At 38.5% G+C, this 27827-nt stretch overlaps 1 protein-coding gene across 2 annotated transcripts in view; it reads right to left on the bottom strand.

The window, feature by feature from the left end:
- Nucleotides 1-2163: 2163 nt before the first annotated feature.
- The window catches only part of fam83e.L (family with sequence similarity 83 member E L homeolog), a 33448-nt gene continuing 7784 nt past the window's right edge, over nucleotides 2164-27827 (bottom strand). Inside the window, exons 2-6 of one of the 2 annotated variants that reach the window (XM_018226419.2) lie at nucleotides 26480-27095; nucleotides 16623-16790; nucleotides 14691-14815; nucleotides 11262-12003; nucleotides 2164-2705 (exon numbers count right to left, since the gene is read on the bottom strand). In XM_018226419.2, coding sequence (XP_018081908.1) covers nucleotides 2475-2705; nucleotides 11262-12003; nucleotides 14691-14815; nucleotides 16623-16790; nucleotides 26480-26929 — 1716 coding nt within the window. In that variant the 5' untranslated portion in view covers nucleotides 26930-27095 and the 3' untranslated portion in view covers nucleotides 2164-2474. The remainder of the gene's footprint in view (nucleotides 2706-11261; nucleotides 12004-14690; nucleotides 14816-16622; nucleotides 16791-26479; nucleotides 27096-27827) is intronic. The other variant, XM_018226420.2, reaches the window with a different exon arrangement.

Here is a 27827-nt window from a genome sequence, read left to right as displayed (position 1 = left end):
TATAAAATCTCCCTGACATTTTAATTATGGCATTTTGGCGGAAGAAAATGTCTTTTAAAATATTATACGTACGACTAATTCTCAAAAATGTACATATGACACAAAAATAGCCACTCGAGGTGGAAAAATGACAGAAAAATAGCCACACCTACCTTTAAACATTTTTCTAAAATTGTGGGTAGAGGTGGAAAAATGACAAAATAGTAGGGATGCTCCGAAACCCGAGCAAAACCGAATCTGAACCCTAAGGCATATTGTCACAAAACAAGGAAGTAAAAAAAGTTTTTTCTACTTATTCCCTTCCCTAATTTGCATACGCAAATTAGGATTTGGATTGGGGTTAGTATGTGCCCAAATCTTTCATGAATAATTTGGGGATTCGTCCGAATTCCAAAGAGTGGATTTGGTGCATCCCTAAAAAACAGTCACTCCTTCTTCTAAAAATATTTTCGAAAATTGTTGATAGAGGTAGAAAAATGGCCTGTGCATAAGACGGTGCAAATACGACATTTTTATACAACATTTTTAGGACATTTTTGTGAATTTCCCCTTTCAGTTTCCAAAACCAGATTTATCAATAGGGATGCACCGAATCCACTTTTTTGGATTTGGCCGAACCCCTGAACCCTTTGCGAAAGATTTGGCTGAATACCAAACCGAATCCGAACCCTAATTTGCATATGCAAATTAGGAGTGGGAAGGGGAACATTTTTTTATTTCCTTTTTTTGTGACAAAAAGTCACGGGAAAGTCCTGGCCGAATCCCAAACCGAATCCTGGATTCGGTGCATCCCTATTTATCAAGGGTCGAATTCCGAAGTAATGGGAGTTATTTTGAACTCCCAAAACTTTGAAATTCGTATTAATAAAGACCAATCGAAATTTATCAAAAAATCAAAGTTTTTTTTTTTTTTTTTTGGGGAAAATACGTCCATTTTCGATCAAATTTTAATCGTACGAATCGAAGTGATATCGCATTCGACCGCATTTGAATCAAAGTTTTTTCAAAAGATTTAGATTGCCTTTCTGTTCTCTACCTCACTGGTTCCTAAACTGTGGGGCGGCCTCCAAAGGGGGATCCAGATCTTTGTTGGAGGGAGTCCAGTCTCAAGGCCACATAGGGACAGATTTGGGGAGAATGACGATTTGCTCTTCTAAATACTCCTGGTAATTCATCTTAGAGGACAGATAAAGCAATAATCTGGGCGAATTCTTCTTTTATGCCCGAGTTATTTTTATGACTGTGGCTAAATGTCTGACTCAGCAATGGTTTCTCCTATTTTCAAACTTGTTTTGGGCTAAGGGCAACCCTGGCCAAATGCTACTACTTCCCTAATCTGAAACTTAAAGGGATACTGTCATGGGAAAAATTTTTTTTTTCAAAATGAATCAGTTAATAGTGCTGCTCCAGCAGAATTCTGCACTGGAATCCATTTCTCAAAAGAGCAAACAGATTTTTTTATATTCAATTTTGAAATCTGACATGGGGCTAGACATATTGTCAATTTCCCAGCTGCCCCTGGTCATGTGACTTGTGCTTGCACTTTAGGAGAGAAATGCTTTTTGGCAGGCTGGTGTTTTCCTTCTCAATGTAACTGAATGGGTCTCAGTGGGACATGGGTTTTTACTATTGAGTGTTGTTCTTGGATCTACAAGGCAGCTGTTATCTTGTGTTAGGGAGCTGTTATCTGGTTACCTTCCCATTGTTCTTTTGTTTGGCTGCTGGGGGGAAAAAGGGATGGAGTGATATCACTCCAACTTGCAGTACAGCAGTAAAGAGTGATTGAAGATTATCAGAGCACAAGTCACATGACTTGGGGCAGCTGGGAAATTGACAATATGTCTAGCCCCATGTCAGATTTCTAAATTGAATATAAAAAAATCTGTTTGCTCTTTTGAGAAATGGATTTCAGTGCAGAATTCTGCTGGAGCAGCACTATTAACTGATTAATTTTGAAAAATGTTTTTTTCCCCATGACAGTATCCCTTTAAATACTTAGCTGGGTTTAGGTCTTCCCCTATTCATTTTCCACACTGTCATTTGAACAACCGCCTGGTTGCTATGGGAAGTGAAATCTAGCAGTTCCCACTAAGAAAATATAGATCAGCTGCAAACTGCCATAGAATAACAGTGACTGCACTGTAACCATAAGATAATTTGAAGACCACTTATAAGATAATTTATTAGATTAAGTAGCCACTTTTGTTCAGTACAAGAAAAGCAGTTTAATTTACATTCAGAATGACTCTGAAGAAATCTCCCTGTTTCAGACCATATGCTGGGTTGAATTTATCAAGCCTGATACATAAACAGATATAACAGTAGGTTGTTAAATATTGCTAATTTTAGATGTTCATACTCAAACATGAAATGGATAGTTTTTCCATTAAAATTTCCATTCTAAAATGGTTCTCCCAGCGCTGGTGTCCATAAACATAAAATGAATTTCATAGTAGAAATTGAAGCTACTAAAATCATGAGTAGTAGAGTGTTCGTCCTGATCTTGGTGAGTTAAACCAGTTGTTGGAAGCCCCATATGTGAGCTGCCCTTGTAGTCTTGTGGGGGTGATCACAGCTGATGGCTTAAATCCTGGTGAACCATGGTTAGAATGTTCACGGGATCTTGGGTCATCACTTGGAAATGCTCTGTGGCGCATCAGCAGCATGGCAGGGGTGTCCGTAGAAAGCCATCGGCTTTTAGAATGCTGGCAAAGAGGAAAAACATTATTTATACAGTGCTACAAAGAAACTGTTCTAAACCAAGTTTAATCTAAATTGGTCAGATCATACGACTTATGTTGAGTTTAGACTGGTTTACCCTTTCCTAGTGATTTCCACTGGAATGTATGATGTCCTTGTTGAATAAACTGAAGGTCGACAACAGCCTTTAGAGAGTATAACAAAAACAATTCATAGTAGTTTTGCCTAAAACTCACCCTCTTGGTCGTGGCTTGCAGGTGTCAGGGCCAAGTTGGAACAATTTAAGGAACATCAACAGCAACTAATAGTGACATAGCTAGCTCTGATCATGTAATGATTGCCCTCTAATAGCAGAGTGCCTGTCATGGTGCTGAATCTTCTTGAACCCTTGGGGGAGTCCAAAGTCTTCAGCATGCTGGCCAACTCCTGACACAAAAGGGAAAGTTGTTCTCACCTGTAATTTCTAAACCATTAAACGGGGGCGCAATGCGGCTCTGAACACTAAATTCACAGAGACAAATACAAGAGGTCCTCTGCGCTCAACACCTTATCAATATATTAAGGCTATTTTGTGCCTTAGGCTACAAAAAAAATGCCTTACCCTTTAAACAAACCAGGCCAGACCAGGGATGACTTTGAACTAGTTGACCATCTTAAATAGATTGCAATATATGGACAAATAATCTCTGTTTTGTTTAAAGGGTAAGGCATTTTTGTTAGCTTAAAGGAGAATTCAATCCCCCATATATAATAAAATCCACTACACCCTACCCAAAACCCACTACCCTCCTTCCTGCTCCCGCCCGCACAGGTGATAACTCCAGTAAGTGCCCCATATCCTGTAATTACCCCTTGTTGCAGAGTAAGCTCAGCGGTAGTGATGGGCGAATTTGTGAAAACCGCGTCAAAATGGGCGCCGGCGTCAAAATTTATGCCGGCGCCCATGAATGTTAATGGACGTCCGTTAATCATTGTTGGTGTCTAAATTGACACTGGCGTCGATTCCGTCGGCAATGGAAATTCACATCCGTCGACCATAAGATTATTGAAGCACTAGAAGATGGCGCCCGTGAGCTCTGCTGCGCTTACCCTGCAACGAGGGGTAATTACAGGATATGGGGCAATTACTGGAGTTATCACCTGTGCGGGCGGGAGCAGGGGAGGGGGACTATGTAGGGTAGGGGGTAATGGGTTTTATTACATGGGGGGGTGAATTCTCCTTTAATGTAAAACATGTCTCAATGTCCATTGATGGGGGGTTGAGTGCAGAAGACCTCTTGTATTTGGCCAACTCCTGACACTCACAGTAAGCTCCACAGAAGCTGCCCTGTTACTAACTAGCCTAACTATGGAAGATGTTGTTGGAAATGACTCTCACTTGGGCAGGTTCTCTTGGTATGCTTACGTTTCTTAAATTTACCCAAGCATTAGCCTGATCAATGCAACAAGATTTACACTTTTGTGATTGAGGTTTGCATTTGGTAGGGGCAAAGACTTATGTCTGAATATGAATGATGTGCTAGCTGGAGAAACATGTAAGATATTGAATGCATGTAGGTATCAAATGCTGCTTAGAAGCTTGACCTTCACCAGGTGCTCCTTTGATGCAAATATAAAAGCAAGACACATTTGAAATTCTATAATACTGTATGTTGAAAGCCGATATTGAATACAGGCCTCCTTTATGCACTCTTTTGTCATGAATGTGCCAGAAAAAGCACAACCAGGGCTGTCCCCTGAGTATAGGGGGCAGATTTACTAAGGTTCGAGTGAATTTTCGAAGTACAAAAAATTTGAATTTCAAAGTAATTTTTTGGATACTTTGACCATCGAATAGGATACAACGACTTCGAATTCACTTCGAATTCGATTCGAAGTAAAAATCGATTGAATATTGAACCATTCGCTAATTGAAGTACTGTCTCTTTAAAAAAAACTTAGACTTCAATACTCAATACTTCAATTAAACCTGCCGAATTTCTATGTTAGCCTATGGGGACCTTCTACAAACTTTTTCTAAGTCTTTACACATCGAATAAAAATCCTTCGATCGTACGCTAAAATTGTTTGAATCGTTCGATTTGAACGATTTAATTGTTTGATCGAACGATTTTTATTCGATCGTAGGACTGCCAAATTCGGTGAAAAAACTTCGAATTCCATATTCTAATTCGAAGTTTCTTAATTGGATGGTCGCATTTCGAAGTTTTTTGTACTTCGAAATTCGACCCTTGATAAATCTGCCCCTAGGTGTTAATTAATATGATAATTCAGTGGCACACTTGAGGCTCAATATTCTGTTCCTTAGTGTGCTGGTACTTTCACCTTTCCACTAGTCATATTGTCCTAATGTCACTCTCCCCCAAAAGATGCAGTTGTATGGTTTTATTTAGGTGGTCTAAAGTTATATAAGCAAATAAAGGCAAGGTAAGCACAGAGCTCTAGCAATGGAGTAAAGATTTTAATCTATTTTAAAAAGATAAATAAATACATTTTCCTGTGTATATTACGTACAGGTATGTTATCCAGAATGCTCTGGACCTGGTGTTTTCCAGAGAAGGGGTCATTCCGTAATTTGGATCTCCATACTTTAAGCAGGGTTATTTACTAAAATCCGGATTTTTCTCACAATTTTATTAAAAAAAGTCAGACCAAACTCCCATCCATGATTTTACCTTATTTATCATTGTAAAAACTTGAAAAACTCAAAAAATTCGGGGACTATTTGGGAAAAACTGAATGTATAGAGTTTGATGCCCGAATTTTTCGTGATATCACCCAAATTTTTCGGACTATCTTAAGAAACCCTGTGCAGACCATAATATCTTCAATTTGGAAAGGATACCTCTGCCATTGACTTATACAGGACCTCGACAGGTTGGAGATGGAGTATTTTTGGATTCAGACTTTAAACAGCCTTAGGGTATAATAAATCTTTAAAAATGCAAGTTTTTTTAACTCTTTAAAAATCAAAGGTTTTAAAGTGAAAAAAAAATTGAATTTTTGGAGATTTTAAAATGCATGTTTTAATAAATAACCCCCTAAGTTTAAACACCATTTAAACATTAATTAGATCCTAAAGGAATTGCCTCCAATAAGTATTAATTTAGTTTGGATCAAGTACTGTTTTATTATTACAGAGAAAAAGGAAATAATCTTTCAAAATTTTAATTATTTAAATTAAAATGGAGTCTTTGGGAGATGGTCTTCCCATGGTCTTCCCATAATTCCAAGCTTTCTTGATAATGGGTTTCCTGTATAATTATATATATATATTATATATATATATATATATATATATATATATATATATATATATATATATATATATATATATATATATATATATATTTTATATATATAATAAAAGGCCTAAATCCTTTTTTCAGCAAGTACAAAATTTTGCCAGAACTGTTCAGGTAAAGAATTAACCTTTGGGCAAGTAGGGCAGCAATAGTTGGGGCCAATGGATATGGGGACCTGATTCCTGACCTAGAATTCCAGCATGGTGTGTGTAAATGACTTGTGGGGGCAAATTTATCAAAGGTCCAAAAAAATTGAATTTCAAGCTATTTTTTGTGTACTTCGACTAGGGAATAGTCCAAATTCAATTTGAATTTAAAAAAAATGTAAAAATTCAAATATCGAAATTTATCATGTACTGTCTCTTTAAAAATTTGACTTCGACCATCCGCCATCTAAAACCTGCCAAATTGCTGTTTTAGCCTATGGAAAACCTATTTGGAATCAATTGGTGTTTTTTTCCGATACGCTATTCCTTCGATTTGAACGATTCGAATTGGGCCGAATACGGATCTATTCGATTGAAAACTGACCTATTCGACCAAAAAAAAAAATTAGACTTAATTTCGGTTGGTCTTTTTGAATTCAATTTTCGACGTTTTTTCAATTCGAAATTCGACCCTTGATAAATATGCCCCCCAGAGTTCATGTAACACAATGAAATGGAAGGCTCATTTATGAAGGCAAACACAAGTGCAAAGTGCTAAAATGGATGCAAAACAGAGCAAAAATAAGTGCTACTCATAAGGTACTTGCATCTATTCTTGCTCCCTTGCAGCTTGCAGTCTGCTTTGATTAATTACACAGATTGTTTGTGCATTGACACAAGGGAACCCTGGAATTACCATGATCCTGGATCTGCTGATACTCTCAGTTTTTCCTTTGTGTCAGTAACTGCAACTGACTTGTGCCAGGTAAATCAAACACTAAAGCCCTTGTTAACTCTGCATCCTTAAAGTGATGCCATTCAAACACAATTCCAGGTGTGTGGCATCTTGGATAAAAAAAAGCATGGCCATTTTAGCCTGAAATTTGCACTTTGCACATTTCACTGTTTTTGTAAATATGTATTTTTTTATTGATAGCTGAATTGTACATTGTACTGCATCATGTACAGGTATGGGATCCGTTATCCGGAAACCCAGTATCCAAAAAGCTCTGAATTTCGAAAAGGCCATCTCCCATAGATTCCATTTTATCAAATGATCAAAGTGTTTAAAGGGGAAGGAAACCTAGTTGGCGCAAAAACCCTCCGGATTTCAAAGTACTTTTGGCGCATGCGCAGTAGATCCGTACCGGTGAAATGCTCCTACTGCGCATGCGCCAAAACGCCGTTCAAAGCAGGAAGAAGATTGTGTGGAAGAAGATGTTGTCTGTGAACTCCCTGCACTGGACCTGCGGAGAAGGGTAAGTAACAAGTTAGGGGCATTTGCCCAGCGGGACGGGTCGGCCAGGGGGGAGGAGGGAGGGTGGGCAACACATGGGAGGGGGGGGGGGTTTGCGCCAACTAGGTTTCCTTCCCCTTTAAAAATGATTCCCTTTAATAATAAAACAGTACCTTGTACTTGATCCCAACTAAGATTTAATTAATCCTTATTGGAGGCAAAACCAGTCTATTGGGTTTATTTAATATCTACATGATTTACTAGTAGAATGAAGATCCAAATTACAGAAAGATCCGTTATTCAGAAAACCCCAGGTCCCAAACATTCTGGATAACAGGTCCCATACCTATATTGTGTGTTGTCAGTACTCTATGCACTGCATGGCATTTAGCGTTAAATACTGAATGGGCTTTATTTGTTATCTACAATCCAGTCATCAATATCAGAGATTATTACCTGTTTATTTCTGAGTAGTCTCAGTTTTATCATTCGCATTCTTGAGAAACTCATCTGAAAGTTATGTAGGCAAACTAACCAATCTCTTAGACATGAAGAGTAAATATTGAAGGAAGGCGGAGGGAATATTAGACAAGGGAGGTAACCATTCATCCAAGCACAGCATCTCTGTACAACTGCTGTTTAAGACCATAGAGCAAGGTTTTTTTTAACAGGCTTTTCAATATCTATTCAATAAAGCCACATTTCGCCGGCTACTTGTGCCATTACAAAGAGAGGGCCCCAAAATATTTGTATTCTTCTACAAGAGATAAGTGGCAGGAGCACCATATTCATATATGTGATCACCTTATATATGTTGTGTGATATACTTGATTTGGGGTGTTTGACCAAACAGTATGGGGTAAATTTATCAAAGAGTGAAGTTCCGCCACTAGAGTGAAATTCCGCAGCTCTCAATTCATTTCTAAGGGATTTTGAAAGGCGTATTTATCAATGGGTGAAAGTGAAAGTTCACCCATTGATAAATACGCCTATAAAAATCCCATAGAAATGAATGGAGAGTGGCGGAATTTCACTCTTAACTTCACTCTTTGATAAATATACCCCTAAGTGTCCTTCATATGACAAAGGGATGTTTGCGGGAAGTTGAAGGAGCCATCAGGAGTTCCACTTGTTGAGCACACACGTATTTGGTAAATTAATGTTCACATTTGTACAGTGATCAGGTTTAGACTGCTTTGCAGCACCCACTGCCATTGTTGGGTTGCAATGATGGGACTTTTTCAAACAGCAGCTGTTGTTGCTAAAGGCTGACCTCAATGATCTACTACTGCTGTGATCCCCAACCAGTGGCTCGTGAGTTACATGTTTCTCTCCAACCCCTTGGATGTTGCTCCCAGTGGCCTCAAAGCAGGTGCTTATTTTTGAATTCCAGGCTTGGAGGCAAGTTTTGGTTGTATAAAAACCAGGTGTACTGCCAAACAGAGTCTCCTGTAGGCTGCCAGTCCATAAAGGGACAACCAAATAGCCAATCATTTGGCATCCCATGATCTTTTTTCATGCTTGTGCTGCTCCCCAACTCTTTTTTTACATCTGAATGTGGCTCACAAGTAACAAAGGTTGGGAACCCCTGTACTACTGCATCAGTAGGAATGTCAAGTCACCACTGACAATGATATCTATGGAAGGTGCAAGTTGAGATGAGTGTCTGGGACGTCACACACAATTGGGCAACAAAGAGCAGTAGTTGTTGCTAGGAAGAGTTGGGATATCTGGTATTATTGAGAAGGCTAACGTAATGTTTAGTAAGTAACACTTTCTATGTACCTGTACCATTCATACAACTTCTAGTATCCATCAACAGTCAAATGCTGTTGGGAGGTGACAATGAGTACAAAGGACAGCTGAATAACCCGTTTGCCAAAAATAATTATCAAACCACCACAACAGATGGAGGTTAAAGAAGACATAGGGGCTGATTCACTAAAGGTCGAAAAAGTGAGTGTTATTTATAGTATGCCTTAAAAATTTTATCACTTCTTATATTTTTAGAATTAACGAGCGATTCACTAAAGGTTCACTTGTCTAACTTAAGAAGTAATATTTTTACATTCATTTTGGCTGAATTGTGTGCAGTCATTTATAGCATGCGGTATTTTGTGCGGTATTTTGTGCAATATTTTAAGGCATTTGATATTGTCACACGTTATTAGGGCAATCTATAGCATTTAAGACATTCGGGATGCCACTGGCAGAGTAGAAGTCTCTTTTTACAGTATTCTAGTCATTCCTTTCCCTGGGAAACTTAATATAATTCCATGACACAGAGGGGCACATTCACTAAGCTCGGGTGAATGAATAGAGGGAAAAAATCTCGAATTTCGAGTAGTTTTTTGTGCTCCTTGACTATCGAATTGGCGTAAATTCACCTGAGTAGAATGAATAAAAAGGCATTCGATCAAATGAAAATCCTTCGATCGAATATTTGATCGTGCGACTATTCGCCGGGCGAATATTCGCCCATTCGACTATTCGCCAGCGCGTAAATTCGCCCGAATTCCCTATTCGATTCTATTCCCCAGTCGAATTTCAAGGGATTTAACCCCTCGAAATTCGACCCTTGATACATCTGCCCCAGCGAATTCTGGATCTGCCCAAGGTATCATGAAAATGTGTTAGTGGCTGTAGGTAAGTCTCCAGTTCCTCATAAAGGTCTTTAATTGCTGCCCTACAGCTCCTCACTACATCTTCCTCTATTAATCCATCTGATGTTGTTTAGTAACGCCTACTTCTAGGAGGTGTTAAATTTCACAGTAATTATCACACTATTTTATGCTTTTATCTCTTAAAAGATGTTAGTGAATAATGCATTAGGATTAATTCTATTCTATAAATATCGCAATGTGATTAGAATACCGATGTGCAGAAATGTAGAATTAGCGCTTGCGATATGTCTATTAACGCATGCGAAGATACTTTGATGAATCGTTCCTTAAAGTGGACCTGTCACCCAGACACAAATATCTGTATAACAAAAGTCCTTTTCAAATTAAACATGAAATCCAATTTCTATTTTTTATTAAAGCATTCATAGCTGTTGTAAGCTCATTTAAAAATTTCAGCTGTCAATCAAATATTGTCTGCCACGCCTCTATGCCATGAGCATAGAGGCGGGGCAGACAATTACTTTCACTTTCCATTCAGCACTTCCTAGATGTCACTGCTCTCCCCACATTCCCCTGTTCTCTTTATCATTTAATTGTGTAGCCAGTGCATGGGGATGGACTTTGGGTCCCCCATTCTGGTACACAAAAAAGATTCTGAGATGATGCAAGACTTGTCTTAATAACAGTGTCCACAAAATGGCTGCTGCCTGCTTGCTTTAATTTTTAAATTCCAGACTGGAGGAAACAAGATTAAAATTATTTATATAGTGTCATTAAAGTTAATTTTGCTTGACAAATGTGATAAAATAGGATTTTGAATAATTTTTTTGGGTGACGGGTCCCTTTTAAAAACTGTGCGTTAAGGAATATCGACCTTGTTCCTTAAAGAGCGCATCTTAAATAACGCACAAAACTGTGTGTTAAGGAATATCGACCTTTTGTGAATCAGCCCCTAAGCCTCCTTGCTTTGCCACAGCCACTTCTGTATTAGTATTTATTGGAGATCAGCCTAAGGTCTTTTGTCACCAGAATGTTGGCATTTATCACATGGTTTAACATCCCAATTAGAAATTCCTGCCTTCAATAGTTGTGACATCATGCAATTGTGACTTACAGAGAAAGGCGATATTCGCTGGCTAAGATTTCGTTTTATAGGTCAAGTTTAAAAATGCGTTTGCACTTGTATACTTCCAACTGCAACCTGAGCAGATGTAGGCAATCTTCTGAACGTCCAATAGATTTCACTCACCTTTGCATCTTCCCCGACTTCCATTTCTCCGCCATAGCCAGGCATTTGGGACAACTGTGTAAGATCCCAGAGAGATTTGCTAGGTCTGCCTCCTGTGGTTTTGGCAACAGATGGTTTGGAACATTGTACATTCTTAAGAATGTCGCTGAGGGCACTGTGTGATTCTTGTGCACTTCGTAAATTTACTGTAGGTCCCTCAAAATTCTGGCAGGCAGCTAAGCGATGCCGAATAGATATGTCAGGCACATTAACGGTTTCTTTGGCTTTAACTGAAGAGTCCTGAAGGCGATCAGATGTCTGATTAAATCCAGCCTCTGCCCCTGTAATATTTATCACAGGTGGGACTATCGTCCGTCGTTCTGCTATCTTATTAACACTTTTGGATAATGGAACCCCTACAAATGAGGTAACTAAAGGAGTTGACATGACATCTATCGGTTGTAATGCCCCACTGGTGTTAAACTTCTGTGGTGAAGAGAATCCATTTGTATAGGGTTCTTGTACTTCCAGTGAAGGCTTGGCATTATTGACCATGTCAACCTCCTTGGGAGCTGGTAATGGAGGTAAAGGTTCTTGTGCAATTCGAATGGCCTCTCTGCTGGAGTCTTTGGCAGAATCGTATCTCTGTAGAGGCCTTGAGGAAGCAAACAGAGTTCGGAACTGTTCATCAAATGAGTCTGTTATTTCTCCAGTTAGGAGAGTGATCAAGTTTCTTTCCAGTCGTGAATCGCTCCATGTGAAGCTGAAATGTAAAATGGGATATGATTAGCAGAAAATAGTTTTGAAGGCGTGGCTCACCTTTAAGTTAACTTGTAGTATGTTATAGAATGGTCAATTCTAAGCAACTTTTCAACTGGTCTTCATTTTTTATTTTCTATATTTTTAGAAGAACCTATTATATGCATAGTATGGTTTTGTCCCAATAACAAATTTTTTATGCTTGGGAATGTGTTCCATTTATTCATAGAATATTAGTTCATGGTACAGAGAGGCCATCAGAGGAGTTCTGTATATGAGATATAAATGCATGGGGTCTTGCCATTAATAAACAATCTATGAATATTATTACAGTTAATAGTTATTCTGCAATGATATATAATGCCCCTAGTCCTTGTTGTTCATTGTTCCAGAAGTCCAAGTAATGGTGGCCCATCATAAGTTGCAACATGAAATTCATTAATTTCCAGCCATGTTACAAAGATCCCTAACAAATGGAGAATTGTGGTTCTGTGAGTACCGTCAATAATGCCTTTATCTGTGGAATTAATTTGAATAATGAATGCATTGGCTGGATATAGAGAATAGCTTTGGTAGAGAAAGCAAATAACTCATGTACAGAGTGCTGACCAAAACATATTGAGGGACGCCTTTAGCAATGTCAGTGTGGCTTTATTTCTGCATACAGTGTGTTACATACAGTGCGTTACATACAGTGCGTTACATACAGTGCGGGTGTAGACGCGTTTCGTGCCCCTATACCAGGCACTTCCTCAGGGTACAAAGTGCATCACGTGTGACAGTATTTAAATAGTCTTACAAATTCAGTCAATCAATGAACCATTTAAAGGTAAAGCGCATGTGAACGGAATAAATATTTAAAAATGTTACATACAAGATAGTGAGATACAAAAAACCATCAATGTGTAAAATTGTGTGTAAAGGGTGTGTAAAATACGTAAAGTGGTAGTGCTAAATAATAATCTATTGTGCCATATCTATCATATTACTATAATGATCTTCATTTTTTTAGAAAGACAAATTAAAAATTGCTATGTACAGTCATATTATGTTGCATATACTTGTGCATTGTGATCTGTGTATATAATTCATAAGTAAATTAAATGAACTAATCAATCAATGTCTCATGAATTCATAAAAACTTATACTATATATATATATATATATATATATATATATATATATATATATATATATATATATAGTTCATAAACGAATTTAAATGAATGAAATGAACTAATCAATTAACCATTCCATGAGTTCATTAAAACAATTACATGAATTTGATTTTATTCCTTACTTCACTATTCCTTATTCTATCCTGACAGTTGTAGTGCTTTGGTATATATATATATATATATATATATATATATATATATATATATATATATATATATACATGCATATATCTATAACTTGAGAAAGGTCCCTGAGTGGACCGAAACGTCACGTTGGCTGTAACTCCATATATTTAAATACAATGTTTTCACTGAAACCCCTGGAGTTGCTGGTCATTGGAACAGTGTAGGTATATTTTTTACCGTGCACCCGGGTAATTGATGAGAAACAGTGTGCCACCCAGATGAACATGGATTGACAACCCGGTTTGACCCTTGCCTGCCTGACGATTCTGATATCCGCCTGCCTCGACCCAGCCTGTCTGACGATTCTCTTGCCTGCTCCATTTGTACCGTGACCTTCGGCCCAAAAGACTCTGCTAACAGCCGTGCAGTGTCGGACTGGGGGGCCCGGGGCCCACCGGGACAGATGTCTAGGGCCCCCCTCTGGCCTCCCCGTCCGGCCCCTACTTTGAAGTGCGCCGGCGCGCACGCATTCTGGCGCGCTCAGCGCGCACGCACGATGCTGTACTCGCCGCATCGGCGCATGCGCAGGCTGCGCGGCGCAGTTTTTTCTTTCCGATATGTGAATGGAGAGAGGTGGTCTGGCCCGGCGGGGGCCCATGAGGGTCGGGGCCCACCGGGTTTTTTCCCGGTGTCCCGCCGGGCCAGTCCGACACTGCAGCCGTGCCCCTTCGCCAGCCAGAACATCTCGCCTTGCACCCCTCGTTAAGTCCAGGTGGCACCCAAGTAAGCTGAGGGCTCCTCCCGAAGCCCAACGGTGGTCACACTAGTGGTGAAGCCGAGCTGAGACCAGGGTACTTGGCATTTGTTCTGGTATCGGGTGCCGGCCGTGACATTTTTATTCCGTTCACATGCACTTTACCTTTAAATGGTTGATTGATTGACTGAATTTGTGAGACTATTTAAATACTGTCACACGTGATGCACTTTGTACCCTGAGGAAGTGCCTGGTATAGGGGCACGAAACGCGTAGGGCTTGTCTACACACCCACTGTATGTAACGCACTGTATGTAACGTACTGTATGAAACGCACTGTATGTAACACACTGTATGTAACACACTGAATGTAATGCAGAAATAAAGCCGCACTGACATTGCAAAAGGCGTCCCTCGATATGTTTTGGTCAGCGCTCTGTACATGAGTTATTTGCTTTCTCAGTTAGAATTTTCGGGCGAGTTGCCAAAATCTCGCGGGAGCCAGCGACCAACAACGAGACGTCTACCGTAGTGGGCTCCACCATGGGTGCCCCGTATTACCAAGAATAGCTTTGATAGCCCTGGGATTTTGGTCTTGAGACACACAGCCTCTATTATTAAATAAATCCTTACCTATATGTTCCAGTGATTACAGTGTCACTATCCACTAACAGGAATTTCTCTTTAACACTTCCCGTGACTTGCTTTAACTGCCTTGTGTTGTAGGTACATCCCGATACCACTCGCACCCGCATATTCTGTCAGAAAACGATTCATTAATATCAAAATGAATTTCAATTTCAGTGTGTTTATCTCCATATCTTGTTACGACAACCCTTATAAAATAGTTTAAAGTAATGTAAGAATAGTAGCTTTAAAATGTATCTGCTGAAAATAGTCCTTACATGCAGGGCATGGACATTCATTCTCTTGTCTCTCAATTCATAGCACGAACAGCGTTATTTACTAAAATCTGAATTTATCTCATTATTTTAATAGAAAAAAACGTGACCAAACGCCCTTATTTTTTATTTAAAAAGCTCAAATGAATTAGTTCGGGGAAAAAAACAGAAAAAAAATCATATGAAAAAAATCACATTGTACGATTGTTTGGGGCTTTTCCCCCAAATCATACATTTTTTTTTTTGAGTTTTTGCACAAATGGCTCAAAATTAACAGGTTTTTAGGCTAAACCGAGGGCAGATCATAATAACTTCTAATTAGGATATGGACCTCTTCCATTGACGTATACACAACCAGATATGGCGGATTTTCAGATTCAAGCTTTTTGCAGCACTGGGCTTTAATAAAACTCAAAAAATGTAATTTTACATTCCAGATACAAGCCTCTTAATCTTCAAGCCAATGGTATTGCTTTCTTCCCAGTCTGTTCTATTAATCTGTTGCTTTGGGGGCTGATTTATCAATGGTCCATTTGTGTTTTCCCGAAGAATTTGAGTCTTTTCAAGGGTAGTTTTCAGTCAAAAACTCGACCTTAAGTCACAGTTTTTGATGTTTTATTAAAAAAACTAGAATTTGGGGGTTTTTTTTGTAAAAAAAACCTCAAATTTTTCCAGATTTATTATACCCCAAAGCTGAAAATAGCTACACTATTTAAAACCAGTCGAGGTCATGTAGGAGTCAATGGCAGAGGTCCCTTGAACCATTTGAGGATGTTAATAGCATTCATGATGTTCTGTTTTTTTTGGTGGGTTTCACTCGAAAACTCAATTAAGTCAAGCAATTTGAGTTTTTCCCATGGAAAACTTGATGAATTTAAGTTTTCAGGTTTTTAACCCCAAATTCACTGAGTTTTTTCCATTCAAGTCTTTTCTTAAATTAGAGTTGTGAGGTCATTCCAGGTATAAAAAACCTCACAAACCTCTAAAACTCAACCTTTGATAAATAACCCCCTTACAGGAGAAACAAACCCTTGATTAAAAAAACCCTACCCTACATAGACCCCCTCCCTTCAGCCTAGCTGCCCCCGGGCAAATGCCCCTAAATCCTTACTTACCCCTCCCTGTAGATTTCGGTGAATATGCAGTTGTCGCGATACAGAAAATTGTTCCAACTGCACATGCGCCGCTTCGCCGGTCTCATTCCGAAGATTACTGAAGGGGGAGGAGGGAGGGGCGGGCTATGTAGGGTAGGGTGATGGGAGATCTTATAATTATATACAGGTATTAGACCTTTAATCCAGAATGCTTGGGACCTGAGCTGGGGTTTTTCTGTAATTTGGATTTTTAGGATTAATTATATTTTAGTTGGGATCAAATAAAGGGTACCGTTTTATTATTACAGAGAAAAATTAAATCTGGATTATTTGGATAAAATGGAGTCTATGGGAGACGGCCTTTCTGTTATTTGGAGCTTTCTTGATAATAGATCACATACTTATATATTGGTGCTTTAGACAAAAACCATAGGTAACATGATATACCGAACCCCCTTCCCATCTGTCATTTTGCAAGACTTGATATTTCCTTCTGCGGCAGAATGAGCAAAATAATAAAGAATAGAAATTTAGTAGCAAAATCACTCGTATTCCCTGACTTTCCATACCTCAGTAAATCTGACATTGACTCCAGTCGATTCCACCATATGCAGGAAAGAAGAAAGATGGCTTTGGCTCAGTATAATATAGACCGGGACCTTGCGCCTTGTGGCTGCTTCATGCAAGTCCAAAAATATATCTGGATCTGTGAAAAGGTCCATGACAACTGCTATAACCTGAAAAAAATAGATAAATACAGATATTTGTTAATTATGCATAATCAAATGTTTAATTCTTATTTCTACATATGGTACTCATTTTTTAATGAAAGGATGCTCTGGTTTTATTGCATATATAAGGAATTTGTTCACGAGCCAGTCAACGATAGAGGAGATTCACTGCATACAGCAAAATTCTGTGCACCTTTATATAAGCCTTCAAAGCAGTGATTGACTGACATGGCAGCAGCCAATTGCTATCAATTGCCTGATTAGCATATGAACAGTGATATCCTTAGGGCAGTGATCTCTAACTAGTGGCCCATGAGCAACATGGCATTCATCTGGCAATCACGACAAGTGTCTCGTGATTGCAAGATGAATTCGCCAGTCACAAATTTGTGATACTGCAGCGAAATTTCGCCAGCGAAAATTTGTCGGCATCATAACATTTTGGACGAGCGGCGTAAATGTCGCTTGCGTCAAAACTGTCGCGCGTCAACATTATTCGGACGCCCATATGACTTTAACGCCGCCATTAAAATTGACATGAGCATCAGAATTGACGTGGGAGTCAAAATTCATGTTTCGCGAATTTCGCTGCAAATTTTTCCGCGAAGTGAATAGGGACAATTTCGCCCATCACTACAAGTGTCCTTAAAGCAGGTGCTTATTTTTCAATTCCTGGTTTGGAGGCAAGTTTTGGTTGCATATAAACTAGGGATGCACCAAATCCACTATTTTGGATTCGACCTAACACCGGAATCCTTCACAAAAGATTCGGCCGAATACAGAACTGAATCTGAATCCTAATTTGCATATGCATATGCAAATTAGGGGTGAGAAGGGTGAAACATTTTTTACTTCCTTGTTTTGTGACAAAAAGTTTTCCCTCCCCGTCCCTAATTTACATATGCAAATTAGGGGTTGGATTCGGTTCAGCCAGGCCAAATCCGAATTCGGCTGAAAAAGGCCGAATAATATCAAAATTTCTTTTTATGATTGTGTTGCTCCCCAACTCCTTTAATATCTGGATATTGTTCACAGGTGAAAAATGTTGGGGACCCCTTCCTTAGGTATTCTCTGATGGCCCCTTCTGGTAAATCTTTTGAAATCATTCATGAGAAGATGGGAAGTACTGCAGTTATAATTACTTTTAGGGATGCACCGAATCCACTATTTGGGATTCGGCCGAATCCCCGAATCCTTGGTGAAAGATTTGGCCGAATACCGAAACCTAATCCGAATTTGCATATACAAATACGGGGCAGGAAAGGTAAAAGTGTAAAAAATTCTTCTTTTGTGACGAAAAGTCACGTGATTTCCCTACCAGCCAATAATTTACATATGCAAATTAGGATTCAGTTCGGCCACGCACAAGGATTTGGCCGAATACGCATCTTGCTGAAAAAGGCGAATCCTGGCCGAATCCTGAACCGAATCCTGGATTCGGTGCATCCCTAATTACTTTTTATAATCCTTGGTGAAAGATTCGGCCGAATACCGAACGGAATCCGAATCCTAATTTGCATATACAAATACGGGGCAGGAAAGGTAAAAGTGGAAAAAAAAAATTTGTGACGAAAAGTCACGTGATTTCCCTACCCGCCAATAATTTACATATGCAAATTAGGATTCGGTTCGGCCACGCACAAGGATTTGGCCGAATACGAATCTTGCTGAAAAAGGTGAATCCTGGTCGAATCCAGAACCGGATCCTGGATTCGGTGCATCCCTAATTACTTTTTATGATTACTTTTTATAATTACTTTTTAACTAATGTTATAAAGCTGAACACAATAAACTCTGCTCAAATATTACCTTCTAATGTACAAAAGCTATGAATACCTGTAAAATGCATCTTTTGCACTTATCCTTTGTAAAGAGAAATAAAACAAAATAAATAAATACTAAAATATTGCATTTTTACACACACATCATGAAATCCAATTCCAGAAAGAAAATCGGGAGAAACGTTTTTGTCCTCAAACTGAGCTGGGACTGAAACAGGATGTGTTTTTCTCATCTAACCAAGGTGATGTCCATTGGGAAATCTGGAACTGAATTTGGAGATAAGTTTTTCTCACCACATTGAATGTGCCCCAGAACTGAATAGACTTTGATGGAACCTTCACATGATAAATGATGATATGGGTTTTTTCTCATCAAATTGAACCTGACCCAAAATATTTTAGAATTATCAATGAATTTGGGAATTACAAGAATTGTTGGAAAAAAAGGTCTGTTGGTTGCTCTTTAAATGTAAAGCTTTGGGAAAGAATACACTAAGATGGTCCAAGTGAAATGACACATTTAGGCAAAATCAATGAAGAAAACTCATGTATTAGGAAGAATGAATAATGAACTTAGCAATAATCATGGGTCAAATACAACCAGGTTTTGGCTGTGGATCTGCAGCAAAGTCTTCACTGTCAAGCAAATATATGCCAAACATGTAAAGTCTTGATTTATACCATGTTAAGAAAAAACCCGAAACCCATGGAGATACCAAAGAAGCCAATAGGAAGTCTGTCTTCACCATATAAGCAAGTTGAACATTCATGATGAAATGCAATCCACTGCTTTCCTGCAACTTCACAATGACTTTATGCAATCTTCGATTTAGCCACTTTTTTTGCCATTTTAGACCAGTTTTTTAGAAACACTGTAGGAAGGAAATGTCACCATTGGTCAACTTTTTCTCCATTAAATTGTCCACATTTTTGTTAAAGGTGCACTTTAGAATTAGAACTGAGAAAAAGCTTTGAAAGGAGATATAACCGAAATCATACTCCATAACATTGCACTTGTGCATTTGATGGTGGGGGGGGGGGGAATTAGTTGTTGCCTGTTATTGTCTAAACACCCACGGAAAGTTTTTTCATGCATGCATTTACAAAAAAAAAACTTAAACAAAAGGAATGCGTTTCTTTGTATTAGATGGGAAGGACCTTTAGCTGAGATTACTTTAGAATATGTGAGGAGGAAATATCTACCAGTATGCTTATTTAGGCTTCTATAGGCTACCCCGGAGAAAAGATGGCATGTATACACTTTAGATTCCTTATCATTTAGTAGAATTTTTTCTAGCTATTTGGTAACTGTATGTAATGTCATCACAGGATAAGGAAATAAAAACCTTTTTTCAGAAGGTTACCGGTATACCCAACCTTCCGCCTGCAAATGCTTTACATAGAAATAGGACAGCATAGTTTCCGCATTGCCCTTAACATTTGATGCTGAACGGGTGATTGATATCTGCTGGAACAACTTTCTAGAAACTCTACACAAATTTTGACACACACGAGTCAGCTACCCTATAGCCCACTTTCTGCGACCTACACTCCCAACAATTATAAAGAGCAGTTATCACCATCCAGTGGCTTGTGAGCAACATGTTTCTCACCAACCCACTAAATGTTGTTCCCAATGGCCTCAAAGCAGGTGCTTATTTTTGAATTCCAGACTTGGAGGTAAAGGTTGCATAAAAAACAGTTGTACTGTCAAACAGAGCCTCCTGTAGCGGCCAGTCCACATGGGGGCAAATTCACTATGCGCCGAAGCGCCTAACGCTAGTGTCAATTCGCTAGCACTGGGCATTTTCGTTACTTCGCAAATTCACTAACGGACGCTGGTGTAACTTTGCTAGTGTAACTTCGCACCCTTACGCCTGGCGAATTTGCGCAACGGACGCAAATTCACTAACACGCGCATTGTTCTGAATGCTACCTTTTACACTAGACTTCCTTTGCCACCTCAGACCAGGCGAAGCACAATAGAGTAGATAGGGATTTCTTCAAAAAAAGTTAAAAAAATTTCTAAGTCCCAAAAAACGCTGGCGTTTTTTCTTTTTTTATGGGTGATGGGCTGAAAAAGATCAAAAATTTTTTTGGGGCTACCCTCCTTCCCCCCTACATTTCCTAACTCATGGCAACTTAACTATACAGTGGGCACATGTGTAGGGCAAAATAAAAATTTTATTTGATGTTTTGAAGGTTTCCCAGGCATTTGTAGTGCTGCTACATATACATCCATTGAAATGGATTCGCTTAGCGAATCAACGCTAGCTCAACTTCGCAACCTTACGCTACCCCTGAGCGCAACTTCGGATTTCAGTGAATTTGCGTAGCGCTGGCGAAACTACGCCTGGTGAAGTGCGGTGAAGTTACGCTTGGCGCAACTATGAATCTTAGTGAATGTCCCACATAGTGTCTAACAATAGCCAATCACAGCCCTTATTTGGAATCCCCAGGAACTTTTTGCATGTTTATGTTGTTCTCCAACTTTTTTTACATTTGAATGTAGCTCATGGGTGAAAAAAGGTTAGGGACCCCTGACATGGAATCTGTATAGTCTCTTAAAGTGTTGTGTTTCAGTAGACAAGGTCACTTGACTCCCAAGGAAGGGCAGTTTGGCTGATTTGAATCACCTAATTGTGCCAAAATACAGAAGAAGGAGCGATTATGTGATTAAACTGTTTACAGGCAGGGGTCCCCCACCTTTTATACATGTGAGCTACATTCCAATCGAAACAGTACTGGGGAGCAACACAAGCATGAAGAAAAGTTCCAGGGGTGCCAGATAAGAGCTTTGATTGGCTGTTTGTTAGCCCCTATGGGAACTGGCAGCCTACAGAAGGCTTTGTTTGGCATTAATGTGGGTTTTTATACAACCAAAACCTGACTTCAGGCCAATAATTCAAAAATAAGCACCTGCTTTGAGGCCACTGGGAGCAACATCCAAGGGGTTGGAGAGAAACATGTTGCTCACAAGCCACTGGTTGGGGATCACTGCTCTAACTGATGTTAAACGATAGCTCTGACCAGCAGGTGGCGCTGTTGTAACAAAATTAATTCATAATAACAGTACAAGTATCCCTTAATATCTGAGGATTAAAACAAAATAAATAATGAATGAATATTGCAAAGGTGCTTAGAAGAGCACTCACATCAGTTTTACATTCCCTTATTTTAAAGGTTTACTTATCCTTTAATGGATACTGGTGACAAAATGTAACTTGTGGAATTACCATTGGTCCCCAGTATGATCTTGCTCAATGCTAGCACTATGCAGGGTACATGTATGGTGCAAATAGACAGATATGGTTTACTTTAAACCTGTTTCAACTTACACAAACTCATTAATCACACTGCAAATAATAGTTCCTGTTTATAACTGGATTATATATTCTTATAGCGAGATAACATCTAAGATCGCTTATCTTGTGCATGCCATACTTCATAAGTCTATTTCTACATTGTACATATGAGTGGAATCTACCATTGTTTTTTGTTCAGGAGGGGCAAGTGTTGTTTCTCCTTTCCACTGAACTGGGAATTGCTCTAAAAAAAATAATGGCCGTTTAAATACATAATAATAACCTTATCTATTATGTCTTGTTAATGTAAACACATCAGTATCCACAGTCTAATAAATGAATGTTATTATTATTGCCTTGAGGTTACAGTAAATTAGCTCATTGTAAATGCACTATGAACCTTTTACACCTGCTGTAATACAGACTATAACATTGTATACCTCCCACTGATGTATTTACATGTAGTTAAAAAGTTAATGTCACATTGGCTGGCATACAGTGGTGCAAGTATTTGAAAACAAGTGTTAACCAAGTCACTTAAAATATATACTCATATACCTTTAATCCATGTGCACTTATGAGAAGGGATTCAGTGAAGTAGCCTCAAACCCCAGCCTACCTCTGAAGGTTTCTAGGACAGTTCCTTCCCAGATATACAGTATGCACTGCTTGTTTCTCATGTCTGAAATACTAATATAATTCAGGATGGGGACTGGGGATTGTAGACCAATATAGAGAATGCACAAACAGAAGCTCAATGACTCATAATGGCTTGGGACCTTCCAAATGTTGACCTATTAACACATTTGAAATGCTGAAGAGAACTAGTGTTCCTAAAATATTACCAACATTTTCATCTGTCAGGGCTAAAGTGAAGGAAGCCATAGAACCTGGATGGCAGAAGGGGCTCATCACTGGAAGGACATGTGTTAAATGTGTAGATCAGGGTTGGACCAAAGAAAACGTTAATTCTAGTTGACAGGAAGAGGACCTGGAGAGGTAGGGGTGAGCTTTAGAAGCTGGAAAAGCCAACTCTCTCTCTTAGGCATTTGTAGCTGAATGTATAGTATACCTGGAAGGTCAAATAAAAAGGGGTAACTTTATCCAAGTTAGGATCCCTTTCATGATGCAGGAACAAGGGAGATGAATGGTGTTTGATTTGCAGAATGTACTGTGTGGAATGGGTCAGCTCAGGCATGGGGCTCTTTGCTGGAAGTTGCTAGAGCAGCATCAAGTCATTGAATTTGCAGCTGATTTTAATTTTAATGGCTATAGGTCTAGCACAGTGGTCCCCAACCTTTTTTACCCATGAGCCACATTCAAATGAAAAAGTCCCTTGAGGTGCCAAATAAGGGCTGTGATTGACTATTTGGTATCCCCTATGTGGACTGGCAGCTTACAGGAGGTTCTACTTGGCACTATACTTAGTTTTTATGCAATAAAACTTGCCTCCAAGTCCGGACTTCAAAAATAAACCCCAGCTTTGAGGACACTGAGAGCAACATCCGAGGGGTTGGAGGGCAACATGTTGCTCACGAGCTACTGGTTGGGGATCACTGGTCTAGCAGATATAAGTTCAGATTTTAGATTCAGGTATAAGAATCATGGTTACTAGTGCTGTGGGTTATAGAATCTATGACACTTAAAGGAGAACTAAAGCATAACTGAAGAAGTAGGTTAGAAATGTTGTACATTCTGTTTTGTGCTTCTGTACCAGCCCAAGGCAACCACAGCCCTTTAGCAGTAAAGATCTGTGTCTCCAAAGATGCCCCAGTAGTTCCCCATCTTCTTTTCTGCTTATTCACTGCACATGCTCTGTGCTGCTGTCACTTACTGAGCTTAGGGACCCACTCACAATATACAGTACACATAGAATAGAAATGTCACAATATAAGACTGATTAGTAAATAATACAGATAATTATTACATGGCAGCACAGAAACCAGTGCAATTAGCATCAGAATGTAATAATCAGCCCTGTAGCATCAGCTTATATTACAGACCAACCTCATTTTCTGCTGGATAATTTGCGACAACCCTCTGCTCAGAGCCCACTGAACATGTCAATGTCACAGACACTTTTATTGTGAAGCTGAAATTTTAGGCTGATGCAATAAGGTTGTTATATAAAATATGGCATTTTTAACCATATTCATTTATAGGGCTTAGTTCTCCTTTAAAGGACTGATATCCAAAAAAAAAAGGTATTTATTGTCCTGAGTTAAAGGGAGGTACAGTGGTTAAAAATGGGAAGGTTCTTCTGGGTGTGGGGATGATCTATGCTGGAAACAGGGGGTTCTCTGCAGGGGTTTTTCAAGGGCTGCTGCTCTTGGGCTGAGCCCAACCTTACCTCTTGGCAAGAGCGTACCTGGTTCTCTGTCCTTTAAGGGTCATAATAAACAAATTAACAGGAAAAAAACAGGAAAAACTTGGATTTGGAATTGGAATTTGCTACAACATAATTCTAACTTTTCTGAACATACAAGTTTTCTGCAAGTGCATTTACACTAACTTGTTTTTTAAACTTGCCCTACTACATTTTCCCCTAATACGTTGCTCGGGGGTCTTTTTAAAGGACTAAACACCTTTATATAACTTTATGTGTAAGATATTTATGTTGAAGGCCTTTGTCGCCAGACTACTTTCAGTGGCCAAAAGCTTGATCACAACCCTTGCTTTCATGTTCACGTTTCCCAGTCATTATAATAAACAATATAATAGAATAGGTGCCACTATAACAGGGGTGCATTCACCTCCCTTAATTAGACTCCTCCCAAAACAAAGTTGATCTTGGAATGAGCTGCCAAATTAAATCATGTTTTCTGAATAGACCTTTTTTAAACACGTGAATTAAAAGAACACAAGTATGGTGTATGCAATGGGGGATCTAATTGACGTACAACTGGGATATATGCCATTTATTCAGCATTCCTTTTTAATTTCCCATGATTATGTTTTACAAGTTTCAGAAGTCTGTATTATTAAGCAGCCACTAGGTATAAACTCTTTTCAAATCACACGGATTTGATCATCGGCTCAGCCTTTACAAAAAGAATATGAACTGGAACAGTACCAAATCTTGTGACCCGGGTAGTAAAAAAAAACCTACTAATGTAAAATCTATAACTTTTTGATAAAGATTTGTTCATTATGCCAATCTAATTTGAGGCTTTTATGAATAACAGTCCAACTGCCTAACAATAAAAAATCACTTTTTAATTCCCTGTACCGCTGAGCAACACAGGTCATATGTCCCTCTGCCCATTGATCTCCTCTTTTGTATCTGTCTCAAGATGAAGAGCAGAGATACTAAAAGAAGCACAATGAAATCTTGAAAGAAAACTATCCAGTTTCAGTGTTTTTTCTGCAGACCCTTATCTGTTCGAATGGATGATAAATTCTTTTTTGAGATCAAAGGGGCACTATACAACTAAAGGGGGTTATATACACCCATATAAACCTTTTTTTTCAACATAGCAATTGAATAACACTTACGCTAAAAATGTTTTCTCAATAGTCTTCTCATTTGCTTTCATTGGTTCAGGAAATAACAAAAAACAGATTTAATGCAAAGTATATGTTCAGCATAAATCTTATTGAAAAAACTTTTGGAGCAGGCATTCAATTAAGGCATTCTTCCACCAGGCAAATAAATTCAAAGTGAAAAGTTTATTGCAGTGATCCCCAACCAGTAGCTCGTGAGTAACATGTTTCTCTCCAATCCCTTAAAAGTTGCTCCCAGTGGTCTCAAAGCAGGAGCTTATTTTTGAATTCCTGACATGGAGACAAGTTTTGGTTGTATAAAAACCACATGTACTGCCAAACAGAGCCTCATGTAGTTGACAGTCCACATAGGGGTTACCAAATGGGCAATCACAGCTCTTATTTGGCACCCCAAGAATATTTTTCATTCTAGCATTGCTCCCCAACTCCTTTTAAATCTGAATGTTGCTCACGGGTTCAAAAGGTTGGGGATTCCTGGTTTATTGTGTCCACAGCCTTATGTGTTTAGTGATGTAAACGTAATCATAGGCTATCAGCATAAGTCTTATTCATGAAACCCCTGTTGAACAAGTGGATCTACTGCCCCTATATACAGTATATAGTCAATCTACGCTAACCAGCCTACAATGAAGAGGACAAATGCCATACAAGTGACCATACACTTTTACATACTATATATTGATTTGTATATATATATATATATATATATATATATATATATATATATATATATATATATATATATATATATATATAATCCAATCAAGAAAAACCAGCACCAAGGGTCTTTGAATATGAAAAAAGTTGTATTTAAAGCATATGTATCACCGACGTGTTACAATATATATATATATATATATATATATATATATATATATATATATATATATATATATATATATATATATATATTGTTCCAGGACAGCATGACCAAGGAAACTTTCCACCAAGACCGATAATCCTCAATCTACCAGAATTACAGGATTTACCCAGTTATAGTATTCTACTGCCAAAATACAGTTTAAGGGCTGCTTTCCCATAGTTTTGTATTAATTAGTTATTCTTGCTGATTGTTTTGTATTAGGAAATAATAGCAGTACTGTACCTTTGTAGCTTTTTGTATAGTTCTTCTAACCACCACCTTGATGTGAGGAGCATTATTAGTAGGAGGGTGTGTGTACAGTTCCGCTCTAGTGATTCCTTTCCATGTACCTTCTTCAGGCCAACCCAGTTCCAACATGGGGGTTGGCACATCGGTTCTTGCAGGCCAATAACTTACACTCACATCTTCATCAAGCTCAGCGTCATCTTCCAGTTCCAGTTTACCCAGCTGAGAATCAGTCACTGAATTCACAATGGCAGCAATTTCTTCCTTTGACAAAAATTGGCGAATTCTTTCCTTTTTAATAAAGTTTTCAAAAGCCTGGGATCCAGAGGAAATAAGAGTTTCCATGGCTGTCCTTTGATTTTCCGAGTAATAAAAATCAGGGCTTGTCTCAGTTATATCAACAAATTGCTGATCATCTTCCAAGCATTTCACTTGAGAGTTTGCCATCTTTGAAGTCTTTTCAATCCCTTTGGTTCAATATTTCGAAAAATACTTATTAAAATCTAAGCAAATGTTATATTTTCCTTAACGTTCACCATAGTTGTGTAGCTGATGGACGTCATTCTTCTCCACTCAATACATTGTAGGACACCGGCTGCATTTGAATAAGAGACTGGAATAAGAATAGGAGAGGTCTGAATAGAAAGACGAGTAATAAAAAATAACAATACATTTGTAGCTTTACAGAGCATTTGTTTTTAGATGGGGTCAGTGACCCCCAACTGAAAGCTGGAAAGAGTCAGCCAAAGATGGCAAATAATTCAAAAACTATGGAAAAGAAAAAATGAAGGCCAAATGAAAAGTTGCTTAGATTTAGCCATTTTATAACATACTAAAAGTTTACTTAAAGGTGAACCGCCCCTTTATTAATAGCATTTTTAAAAATGTTCATTGGTTTTATTTGCTCTGCTAAAACAAATACAGATGGTCACATATCCATCTTTTATTAAGGGGCAGATTTATCAAGGTTCGAAGTGAATTCAAGGGAATTTTCGAAGTAAATTTTTTTTGGATACTTCGACCAACGAATAGGATACTACTACTTCAACTTCAAATTTGATTCAAAGTAAAATAGTTCCAATATTCGACCATTTGATAATCGAAGTACTATCTCTTTAAAAAAAACTTCGACTTCAATACTTCACCAAATTAAAGTGCTATGTTAGCCTATGGGGACCTTCTAGAGCAGTTTTCTACGTTTTTTGAAGTCGAAGAAAAATCGTTAGATCAATCGCTGAAATAGTTCAATCGTTCGATTTTACTTCGACCGCAGAATAGCCAAATTCGATGAAAAAAAGTTCTTATTTTAATTCGATGGTCGAATTTCTAAGTATTTATCTAAGCA

The sequence above is a fragment of the Xenopus laevis genome, chromosome 7L (assembly GCF_017654675.1).
Source record: "Xenopus laevis strain J_2021 chromosome 7L, Xenopus_laevis_v10.1, whole genome shotgun sequence".
NCBI lineage: Eukaryota > Metazoa > Chordata > Amphibia > Anura > Pipidae > Xenopus > Xenopus laevis.
Note: the sequence above shows the minus strand (reverse complement) of the source record. Positions and strands in the feature narration are given on the sequence as shown.